The following is a 12,630-nucleotide window of genomic DNA, read 5'->3' as shown; positions in this document are numbered from 1 at the left end:
TATGGATAGCTTAAGGTAGTTGCTGGTAAATGTACAGTGAAGATGTACAATGACACTTGATGGTCAGTGCATTTGCAGTCTACAAACATCACTTTCTTCCTGTGTCTGTCCTTGATTTTTACTTTAATTAAGGAAGCCGAATATCAGGCAGTATTTGCACTGCCACTGATAATTGCACTGACTAGAATTTAGTGAAAGAATGCAAATTATTATTTATTTATTTTCACATTTATAGAGCGCAAATACTGCCTACGAAGGTTTTCTGGTGCTGTGTAGTCACCGAAAGTCTATTGGTCCAATACTATGCCTAAAAATAATGAGTAGAAACCCAGGTTTTCAATAATTTTCTGGACTGCAACAGTTCTGTGGTAGAACGAAGGCAAGAGGGAAGATTGTCCCAAAGTCGGGAAGTTTGAACCTACAAAGATCTGCCTCGGAAACATGGCCCTGCTCACGTCCATCGTTGTGAACCACGGATTGAACATAGTTTCCTTTGCCGATGGCACCCAACTCATCAGTTCACTGACTGAAAACCCTACAACTGCAAAGAAGAACTTCCACAACGGAATGGGAGCCGTCGCTGCCTGGATGAAGGGGAGCTACCTCAAACTCAACTCTGACAAAACCGAGATCCTCATCCTGGGACTTTCCACATCAGTCTGGGGATGACTCCTGGTGGCCTGCTACTCTTGGCAACCTTTACCTCCCCCTACCTACCCAACCCCAACCAACCACGCACGCAACCTCGTCTTCATCCTGGATTCATTGCTCACCATGACCTGCCACGTCAACTCTGTCACATCCTTCTGTTTCCACACACTCCAACTTCTCTGAAAGATCTTCAAATGGATTCCAAACGACCTCTGCAAGACCGTAACCCACGCCCTGGTCACCAGCTGACACGACTATGGCAATGCCTTCTTTGCTGGCACCACCCAGAAGAACCTGAAGAAACTACAGCACATCCAAAACCCCTCCACCAGACTCATCCTGGACGTCCCCCGCCGAGAACACATCACCAGACACCTAAGAGACCTCCACTGGCTCCCCGTCGATAAAAAGATCAACTTCAAACTCCTCGTCCACATATGCAAGGCTCTCCTAGACCTAGGACCCACCTACCTCAACCACTGCATCACCTTCTACTCCCCCATCAGACCTCTCTGCTTCACTCAAAAGGCATTAGCCACTGTACTCCCCATACAGAAGACCTCGGCTGGAGAAAGATCCTCCGCCTACCTTGCGGCAAAGAGCTGGAACACTTTGCCTCTTCACCTCAGGCAGTCACCATTGTTACCTCCATTCGGGAAGGACCTTAGGACCTGGCTCATCAACTGAAGCAGAGAGGACCAACCACCGCTCCCCTATCCCCCTCTCCTTCCCCTCTAGCGCCTTGTGACCCTTACGAGTGAGTAGTGTGCTATGCAAATTCTGATTGATTGATTGCTGGATAGTCCAATCTACTTAAGATAACTTCTTGAACCACCAATGTCCACAAGTGTGTTGGTAGCAAAGGTAGAATCTCCTAGACTGTTTCTAAAAAGAACAAAACATGTAGAGGAAAGTCAGTTGGCCTGTGATTGTAACTAACAGTCAATATTGAACTGGATCCACAGGTTATTTACTGCTGGAGAGGAAATGGGAGAAGCTTTCCCTGGCCACGGCCAAAAATTGGAGGGCAGAGGCCGTGGTATGTTTACTCTGGAGTAACAGAGAACCATTATCTAATCTCCATTGAGCTTCTCTCCATAGCATGTCTGCACCAAGCAACCAGTCTGTGCCAGTGGCACAAGATGATGGCTAGCATGAGTCACGCTCTAGCCGCCAGCACTGAGACTATAAGGCTCAGTGTTGAAACAACTCCTATGGGCTTCTTTCCCAGCATCTCCCTGCGGAACGATTGGGGTGAGGCACCATAACTGGAGTTTAGTGCCCCACACACCTGCAACATCCAAGGAGACAATGCCTCTATCTGGCCAACAGTGCTCATGGCATTCAGTAGCCCACTCAATGTTCCATGCATCGGCTGTTGCATTCATACACTCACTTATTCATTCATTCATCTAGTCACTTATTAACTCCTGTACATTTATACCTTCAATCACATACTTATTCACTACTGCCCTGTTTTACTTATGCTTTCTTACTTGTACTCACTTATTCACGGTTGCATTCATGTATTCCTGTACACTCACATTCAATCCTGTACCAACTGCTACATTTTTAACTGCTGGGCACAGTCATCTTTGTTTACTCAGATTTTTCATGCACTGATTCATTCAGAACTGCACTGGTTCACCCGTTTAAGCTCAGACCTTCCTTTCTATACTAATTCATTCGCTACAACACTCGAGCACTCCTGTATGCATAATCAGACACACACTCATTTATATGCGGCTGTACTCTCACAAATGTGTTCCAAAACTAATGCGTGTATGCATGTATGTGAGCGATGAATGAGTCCACACTTGCATCCCCAAATGCATTCCTGATCCATCCACACGTCCACCTATTAACTAATTATCATATTCACCTAAACACACACACACTACAGCTCACCAGTCAATGCTGAAGCACGTATGTACACAGAGAGGAGGTCAGACCTTTTGGCTTTGCAGTTGATTGTTTAGATAATGTGGCAGGGAGGGTGTGGATTGTTTAGATAATGTGGCAGGGAGGGTGTGGATTGTTTAGATAATGTGGCAGGGAGGGTGTGGATTGTTTAGATAATGTGGCAGGGAGGGTGTGGATTGTTTAGATAATGTGGCAGGGAGGGTGTGGATTGTTTAGATAATGTGGCAGGGAGGGTGTGGGTTTGGCGACTGACTGGATGGTCGATGAAAAACTGCACAGTAGTATTGCAAATTCGGCATGGATAAGGTTTTATGGTCCTGATTCAGAGCATGTTGAAACGAAAGTGCTATTTATCGCACCTGATAAATAACGATACACTGGAGTACGCTATTTGATTGCAAGAAATAGCCCCTTTAATGAGTTTTCTGAGAATAACGTGCAGATTTTGATGCCAGCAAAGTTGATCTGCCGAAATTTAGTTAAAGGAGAGATATTGAATGCACTTTTAATTATTGAATGTAGTAAATGCTATCCAACTTGGAATTCCCATTTCTGCGTAGGGGTCGAACTAGATCGACCAACTTATAATCAGGGCCTGTAGGTGCCATTTTACAGCACGTTAAACACACCCAAAAGAAAGTCCATATCTAAAACATTTGGCCACTTGTGACTTTTACAGATGCACGAGTAATAAGAAAGGAAAGTTACCTGTCCTCCTCGCCAACATGACACCCCTTCTAGTCTTTACTGTTTCTCCTACTTCCAAAAGAGGGAGTGTTTTTTTTTTTTTTGTTCTGCCCAAATCCAGTATGGTTTCTATCACTGCAGTGTCTGCTGTGTTAACTTAGTCCATCATGGCTTTGCAATTTCATGTATGTCCTTCTACGCTGCGCTGCGATAACTGTTTGTCATGTTCTTCATGCCTAATTACTGATTATTTTTTTTTGGTGTCCCTGATTTTTTTTTTTGCTCTGAATTTTCCGAGATTTTGTATCTTCTTTTCTGCTCCTTTTGGATCTAGGTCTGCGTTTGCAAATGCTCCTTTACATGGATGTTGTGTGTGAAATTAAGGTTTTTGTATGCTGCGTTGCTGTTTCCTTCACTTAGTCATCCTTCAGCGAGATACCATTTCTTCCATGGGTGTTCAGAAGTGTTTAGAAACACATTGGCTACAGGGAGGAGTCACCTGCTACTTCTGGAAGCTTAGAGAGAAGAAGATGCATACATCCGTTGGATACAGCAAATAATAGATAACAAGTTAACTGTTGCAAAGTGTCTGCCATGGCATTGCACAAACGTTTGATCATTATTGTTTTTTTAAACTTTTTTTCTGTTTCATATACAGATTACATTTGTGTGGCAAGTGGGTCAGTCCATTAATAGGCAAAATACTATGATCACAGAATTGTCTTCGTCTAGAGCTCGTACTGTGAGGTGTTCACCCTTTCTAGGCGCTCATAGAAATGCTGCTTCAGTATAAGAAAGTCACAGGTGGAAGAAACGTTGCCTTTCTAAAAAAGTGTTTCAAACTCTAATTCTGCCTGTCCCGAAAATACTACTTGCTACTTTTCACACAAAGCAATTCTAGACCAGTTTCAATCTTTAAAATAGTCTTACGTTTAAAGATAGCTTTGCATTCTGATGTGGTGTAAATTTACATTTTACATACCTAGCCTCCCGCAGAGTTAAAACACTTACGACTGAAATAGACGGACACGCAAGTATATTACTCAAGCAAAAAACAGTCTGGAGATTAAACCAAGTATATGTCAAGATAGGACTGTGTCCCTATGCCACACGCAAGTTTCATTACGCATCCTTTAAGTAATACCATATCTCTTAAGAACACTGTTGAGTTTCCGACTCCACCGCCAGAAACGTTATATTAAGAAATGTAGAAAGCACACCGCCACCATAGTTTCCTTCGTGCTATGCAAATCATGTGAATCTATGGCAAGATTTTTCGGCATGGCTATTGTTACAGGTAATTAACTAGTTTAATGCTTGGATGCTATATCTCCTTTTACAGATGCTGTGTGCATGAGATTATTTGAACTCCTGATAAAGACGCCATGTTGATGAGGATGTGGGTGTTACTTTTGCACATGTTATCATGAACGTTCCATAACTCTGGAGCCATGCCAAGGTCATGAGAAACCAACCTAATATTCATGTTAGTTTGACAGATGTTGATGTGGTGCTGATGTGCCTTACAAATGTCATCAAAGTTTGATGGTCTCTCCTATTTCTTTCTTCTTCCCAGTCTGCCAAGCTGCGAAAGCTGCCTCCATTCCTCACTTTCTCTCTGCTCAGGTTTAACTTTGATTTTGTGAAGTGCGAACGCTACAAAGAGACCCATCGCTACACCTTCCCACTGCGAATCGACCTGAAGCCTTTCTGTGAGCAGGTTTGCCTAATTCTGTTACTCTTTCTCCTGCAGGTCCCTCTTAGTTACTGTGTTTGTGGTCCTCACAGTTTCTTTAATCCCCAGGATAATGTTGCTCAGTTCTGCTAGTCAGATGTGTGGCAGAAATGGAGAGCGGCTTAGTGACTCTTATTCCCAGTCATTTTGAACACCCAGCCTCTCTTACAAACCCCTCGATCGTTGTTCAGACATGAACATGGAAGTCTGGAACACTTTGCCTTTCTCCACAGTCCTCTTGTGGTAAGAAAACACTACATTACCCTTGCAGGGCATTCACAGGAGATTAACATGCACCCCTTTTGCACTTTTTGTTGACATATGCGTGCCAGTCCTTTACTCTTTAGCCCCTACTATTTAAAAACAGATTTGTAATAGTGCCGAATATATTATTAATTTTTCTATCACTGCCTTTTCAGGTTGTTTTTGTGACTGTGATATTCTTTCCTTCTGCTTAACCCTTATCATTCCTTAATGTGTCTGACTGAAAGACTGAACCCATCCGCATTGTACATGAACTTCCAAAGCAGACTTGAGTTAGAATAGTGATGCTGTGTGTTTTTGGATGCCAATTGGACAATAGATTGGGGAGCCTTGAATCTGGTGCTCAGGGTTCTGTTGCCACACAGTCTAGGGTGTACTGTATTTCTCTTTCTCTTTCAGGGTGAGCTGGACGAATCCCAACTTGAATATGAACTTTTCTCAGTCATCATTCACAAGGGGGGCTGTTACGGTGGTCACTACCATGCTTACATTAAGGATGTGGACCTGCTTGGAGACTGGCACTGTGCTCTTGAGGTGAGTAGGCCCAGATTCCCTTGTTTGTTGGTGAATTGTGCTCTCATTTGCTCAATGAATACGCTCTGGTCTCTATCATTTGTTTGCTTTAACTAATCCCCTGGTCTGAATTAATCAAGAGTTATTCCTGTTATTTTAACTTCCATTCCAACATCTTCAATTTATATGTTTTAAATGGAGTTCTGACAATGTGTGTTTGAATGCTTGCTTACATGAGAATATCTGATTATCTATGTTTCCGGATGAAAGAGTAGAGACTGCTAGTTGCAGATTCTGTACCTTTGAACTCTCCCCAGGTGTCAGATTCTTTTTTTTGTGAGCAGTACCCCTGCGTGCCAGTAGGTGGCATCAGACGGCTCAGTCGTCGACGTCAACTACGCTGGAAATGACATTGCGGTTTCTATATAGGTGCCACCTAGTTGCTCTGACTTAAGTTATTTTTGTCTTTGCCAGCCAGCGCAGATCCGAGAGAGAGCTACCACTCAGTCTTTTTTTGACTGGCTTTTTTTGCCAAATTATTTTGAGTTTTCTTCCTTCTGGTGTGTCGTCACACAAGGCGGGTTTTCAGCCCTGCGGACCCTGTCATCGGGTGCTTTGGGTGATGGATCTACACCTTCTCTGCTTGTAATGTCTGAAACACGACCCGAAGTTGTGCTACGAGTCCCAGCCATGCATCTGAATACTTTGAGGAAGTGGTCCCTAAAGCTGACAGTGGACCAGCATGCGGCTATGTGCAGGTCAAGGTGCCGGTCGAGAGGAAGGTCCTGGACCGGTTGCGGAGTCCAGAGTCATTGTCGTCCCACTCCAACTCCTCAGGGTGATCAGGTATGTTGAAGCACAAGAAGTAGAGCAGGATCTCTAAGTGGTCTTCAACTTCTCATCCATCAGCCGATGCCATGAGAGAACGTCATCATTCTAGACCTCGTTCTTCAGAACCTGCAACTGGGGCCAACCCCATGCCTCGCCCAATTGAAAGAATTTTATGAGACCGTGCGTCTCATTTTTAGGTAGTCCGACCCTCCCAGTGTCCTTTGAGGGCTCTGCAGGGTTGGAGGGGGCCTTATCGGGTTCCGCGCCAGTGGCTTCAACACGTATGGGCTCCGACTGGTGCTGGTTGTACCATCTCAACCTTCTCTGGTGCTGGTCCCGAAGCAGATGCTCCTGGTGTACCGACACCCACAGGTGGCACCATCCCCATGGTTATCCCCGACTTGGACACAGAGCTGGATGGGTGTTTCCCTGCTGAGACGCTGGCAGGAGCTTTGCCTCCTAGATCGGATCCTGAGCCCTATTCTGCTGGGCTTGGCTTAAGCCTGGGAGCACTGGGAGCGGTTGCCAGACCCTTTAGAATACCAGCCTTATGGGAAGGAAATGGACTGGAATGAGGATTTGGGTGAAGCCAGCGGACTGGACACATCTCAAGGTACTGGTATGCTTTCTTCCTTTACCATGGCTACGGAAGATGGAACCTCTTATGCAGTGGTGGTGAAGAGGGAGGCTGAGGTCCTTCCCTCAGTGGCAGTCAAGACTAATCTCTTGACAGAGGTGCTGCAACAGGGAGCTTCCACATCCCAGCCCCTGCTCCTGTTCAATGATGCCCTCACAGGTATCCTTTTGGGTACCTGGTCAAATCCTACCACAGGGACTGTGAATAGGATAATTACCCACTGTCATTGCCCTGCACCTAGGGACCCAAGTTTCCTTACTCAACACCCCACCCCTGAGGGCTTGGTGCTCCAAGCTTCTACTTCCCATGGCGCGTTCCCTTCAGCTCCCCCAGATAGGGAATCCAACAGGCTGGATTTATTTGGGAAGGAGATGTTTTCTTCCGCCAGACTGACATCGTACTTTATGATCATCGTATGCCTTTTGAGGCAGTATTCCCACACTCTGTGGGACACAGTTGGCAAGTGCTGCCACAGGTCCGGGAGGAGGCCCGGGCTACACTCTCTCATGCTGTTGCTGATGGGAGAGACGCAGTAAAGTTCACGTTCTGGTGTGAAATGGACACAACCGACTTTCTAGGCAGAGAGGTTTCATTGATAGTGGCCCTGATGTGGGCTGAAGACATGTAGCTTTTTGGGGGGTTCAAGCTTCCCCTACGGACATGCCCTTCGATTGCACACATCTCTTTGGAGACAAGGCACATTCGGCGCTCAAGTGCTTCAAGTATTCTCGGTCTATGGCCAGGTCCTTGAACCCCACCCCCATCTGCCTTTAGCTCCTTTCGTGGCTACGGAAGGGGCTTCCAACAGTGCCACTTCCCATCCAGCCACAATGCAGCGCATGCTGCCCAGCCTCTGCGCGGCTGAGGATGTGGTACCCACTGACATCATGGGTCAGTTGGCCAATGGTCTGGTCAGTCTGCCAACCCACTCGCCCCCTGACCTCCTCCTAAAACAGCCTCTAAACCCTCCTAGCCTGCCTCTCTACCACTGTGGGCACCCAGTTGGCGGCAGGATTCAACCTCACATACCCCATTGACATTACATTACTTCAGACAGGTGGGTTTTGCCCATATTCTGAAGGGGCTACTCCCTCCACTTCAAGTCTACCCCTTCCGCCATACCCCCATCTTACAACCAGGTGATGGAGGTTCATCTGTCCCTTTTCCTCAAGGAAGTTCCCACTTTCTTGGCCAAGGGAGCCATAGAGAGGGTTCAGGTGCCATAAGTAGGCAGTGGTTGTTATTCCAGCTACTTTCTGGTCCCCAAAAAGGAGAAGTGTCCTCACCCCATTCTAGACCTTCGAGCCCTTAATCTCTTCCTCAAAAAGGAGAAGTTCAAAATGCTTACATTGGCTCAAGTCTTGTCTGTCCTGGATGCTAGTGTTGGTCTTACAGGACTCTTGTTTACACATCCCCATCCTGTCTGCCCACAGACGTTACTTACGGTTAACAGTAAGCCACGAGCACTTTCAGTTGACTGTGCTTTCATTTGGCCTTATCAATGCCCCTTGTATGTTCACCAGGGTGATGGCGGTGGTTGCATCACATTTGCAGAGATGAGTGGTATAAGTCTTCTTGGCATGCCCCAGGCTGTCATCTCCCACCTCAAGACTACGCAAACCTTCCTGCATTCGCTGGTGTTCACTATAAATGTGCCAAAGTCAAACCCGACTCCCTCTCAGATGCTTCCTTTCATCTGAACTGTTCTGGCCATGGTGCAGTTTCAGGCTTATCCTCCTGAGCGGCGAGTCCAAGATATTCAGGTTACCCTACTGATGTTTCAGCCTCTGTGCTGGATGATGGACAGAGTGTTGAAACTTTTCAAACACTCACCCCCCAGTCACAGGTCTGGGTTTAATCTATCAGTCTTGACCCTGTTCCCCATGGGAACAGTCCAGCCCGAACTGTCAGGCCAGGTACTCCCTGGACCGCAAACAAGCATGGTATCACCCTTCATCAGTCAGGCTAGCTTGAATCCAGTGGTGCAGTGAGCAAGAGACCCACGTCTGGGCATACCCTAGCCACTTACGGCGCACAAGGCAATATCACAAAACAAAATAAAATGATGGACGGATTGTTCAAACTTTTCAAACTCTCAACCCCAGTCACAGATCTGGGTTTAATCCATTGTTATTGTGCGCGCATTGTCACCCCAGTTTGTACCCACCCATATGCAAATCAGTCTTGACCCTGTTCTCCATGGGAACAGCCCAGCCCGAACTGCCAGGTCAGGCCCTCAGTGGACCGGAAACAAACATCCTGGGACCGTTTTCACTGTTTCACCCTTCACCTGCCAGGCTAGCCTGAATCCGGTGGCACAGTGAGCACGGGACCTTAAATGCCCCTAAATTGAGTATTTAGGTGGCACCCCTGAACCCTACAATCAGATACCTGTCGACCTAAGAAGAGCCGGACAACACAGAAGTCACCCAGCAGAGAAGACTGAAGACAGCAACGGACTTGGTCCCAGCCCAACCGGCCTGTCTGCAGCCTTCAAAGAACCTACATCCAGAAGACGACTCTCCTGCAGCCTAGCGATCTCCAAATCCTTGGGAAGACTGCCTGGCTTTGATAAAGACCAAGAACTCCTGTGGGCAGTAGACATGTCCAGAAGAAACAATCTCTAAAAGAAGAAGTCGTCTGCCTGAGGAACTGGAAAACCGCCGCCTGGAACGACCAGTGCACCTAAGTGGCCCACCAGTTCAGTGAAGGTTCCCCAGCACTTCTGACCAAGAGTCCACCGTGGGCTTTACCTCTGCCAGACTCCACTGCGACACCTGCAGCTTAAATCTGAGGACTCCCTGTGACTGTGACCTGCGTGGTAAGCTGTTTCCAACACAAAAAGACATCCCTGCACCTGGAGCCCCTGGGCCTTTAGGAGCTAGACCATCAGTTTCCCTATAACACCCGGCAGCTCAGCTTACCTGGGCAGCTGTGGATTGACCTCTCCCAGCTACCCTGGCCAGAGCCTGCAGTCTGTTTCTGAAAGTCATCTCCTCTATTGAATAGCATTGGGAGCTCAACGCTGTGTTGGCACTCTGTACCCGACCGTCCCGGTGTCGCTGAGGGTGTAAGTTTGGTGCTGCCTTGTGGCCCACCTTGTACTGACCTCAACTCCAGGAGATCGACCCTTGACCCTTCTTCACTCTCCTGTAAGCAGCGCTTCAGCTGATATCCCCTGTCTCCATTAGATAGCATCCAGCGCCCAACACTGTGTTGGCACTCTGCATCCGGCCACCCCTGTGCCGCTAAGGATGTAAGTTTGGTACTGACTTGTGGCTCGCCCAGTTCTTGCTCAACCCCCAGAGACCAACCTCTGATATTTTGGAGCAGCGCATCCTCATCCCCCACAGTCTCCATTGATAAACATTGGACACCGACTCCGACCTTGACCTCTTCACCCAGCCACCACTGTGGGGGCACTCTTGGTACCAACCTGAACCTTGCCTAATGGTAGTCTAAAACCCTGAAGACTGGGATTGTAAGTCATGTAATTACCTGCGAAACTGCATTCTTGTTTTCCTCCCATAGGTTAACATTGAAGACTCTGAAAATTGCAGTGTTGATTTTTTTAAACAGCAAAATATTTTTATTTTAAAAACGACTTACCTTATACCGAAGTTCTTTGGTTCAAATCATATATAAAAGCAACTGTTAAACTTTTATGTTCGGGTGCACAAGTGCTCCGTCCCTGTTGTAATCTCTCTTTGGGCTTTTAACCACACCCATGTCACGCCTGTCACTTTCATTGATTTGTGGGCTTGCCTTTTAAAATCTGCTTGATTTCATTAATGAAAGGCATGCATACGTCATGCCTTTTTGGGTGCTTAGCCCTCCTCGAGCGCACCGGCCAACTACTGGCTCCATGTTTTCAGCATGGTTTCCGGACTACTTTATCTTTTTATTTTCCACGCAGCGCTAAAGCTCTGGGTTTTACATAGCACGATCTCGCTCAGTTTTTTGGTTTTCAATTTCAGTGCGATCGCGCGGCCTTTTACGTAGCACGATCGTGCAATTTTTTTTTCTTTTTTGTGGCAAGAAATGTCCGGTTAGGAGTTTGCAGCGCAAATAGCTCTAACATGAGCAAACACGAGACCTGTTGCATTGCAAATGCTTGTTCTAAATTGGTCTCAGATTTATTCTTTGAGTGTGTTTCACATTTATTGCCTCTGCGAGTACAACAAATGCTTAACTCTGCTCCTTGATAAGCCTAATTGCTCACTTACTCTAACACCAAACAAGCACTAGACCTATATATTTCTGCCTCTGCAAACCTTTGGGGATCCACTGGACTTTCTGCACAGTGTACTTCATTTTAGTGCAATATATAGAGAGCCTGCTTCCTACATCGTACAAACGTCTTCCGGGTGGACAACCAACTCTTCGTGGAGTATGTGGGTGCGAAAAAAGGTCGGTGGTGCAGAAGTCAACCATCTCATTGAGTTGTGCTCTGCATCAAGATCTGCTATGCATTGGCCAAAAAGCAACCCCTGAGTGCTTGTGCGCTCATTCTACCAGAGCTAAAGCTGCAACCGCTGTGTTAGCATGTGGAGTTCCAGTCCTGGACATCAGTCAGGCAGCCATTTGGGCAGTAATGTCAGGTCCGTAGGGACAGGCACTTTACCTAATCGGTCCTGCAGGGCTTTCTGCACTTAAAGTTGGTTTGTAGACCCACCTCCGGGATAGTATTGCTTGGGTATCTGTTCAAAGGTAAGGAATCTGCAGCTAGAAGTCTCTATCAGATGGACAAGTTACTTACCTTTGGTAACACCTTTTCTGGTAGAGACTATATCTAGTTGCAGATTTCTTACTGACCCATCCATTCTCTCTGCGAGCAGACTTTAAGGGGTAGTGACTTTCCTTTTGAGGGTCACACCAGTGGTCAGTGTTCTTCGTGGCTCTGCGCTTCTGGCATGAAAAGTCATGAAAAGAACCAAAACTGACATTGGCACACCTGGGTGGTACCTGCATAAGAACTGCAGCGTCATTTCCGGTGCAGATTAAGTAGGCAGAGCCGATTGGCACCACCTACGGGCAAGCGGGGGTACTGCTTACGAAAAATCTCCTGGATCAATTCTGACTCCTGGGGAGAATTCAAAGGTAAGAAATCTGCAGTTAGATATACTCTGTACTAGATAAGGCCATACTAAAGGTAAGTAACGTGCCTGTTAAGTTGATATTTGATCTTGTTCTGTCTGCTTGTACATGTGAGCATTTCTGTGAACCTTTCTTTTTGTCTTTGTTCATAGAAAAGTTATAGTTTCCCAGCATCACATTTAAGTTAACCAAGTATTGTAGTGTTCGTGGCATGTGTGGCTGTAGATGCACATGCCCTGCATATCTCCTGCCATCTAGTGTTGAGTTCGGAGTGTCACAAGTTATTTTTCTT

The 12,630-nt window shown here is 46.5% G+C and overlaps 1 protein-coding gene across 2 annotated transcripts in view; it reads left to right on the top strand.

Annotated features, from left to right (window-relative positions):
• USP40 (ubiquitin specific peptidase 40) overlaps positions 1 to 12,630 on the top strand; it is a 570,914-nt gene that overhangs the window by 101,975 nt on the left and 456,309 nt on the right. For both annotated transcript variants that reach the window (XM_069225530.1, XM_069225531.1), the window contains 2 exons: positions 4,838 to 4,981; positions 5,660 to 5,794. In XM_069225530.1, the coding sequence (XP_069081631.1) occupies positions 4,838 to 4,981; positions 5,660 to 5,794 (279 nt within the window). The remainder of the gene's footprint in view (positions 1 to 4,837; positions 4,982 to 5,659; positions 5,795 to 12,630) is intronic.

The sequence above is a fragment of the Pleurodeles waltl genome, chromosome 3_1 (genome assembly GCF_031143425.1).
Source record: "Pleurodeles waltl isolate 20211129_DDA chromosome 3_1, aPleWal1.hap1.20221129, whole genome shotgun sequence".
Lineage (NCBI taxonomy): Eukaryota > Metazoa > Chordata > Amphibia > Caudata > Salamandridae > Pleurodeles > Pleurodeles waltl.
Note: the sequence above shows the minus strand (reverse complement) of the source record. Positions and strands in the feature narration are given on the sequence as shown.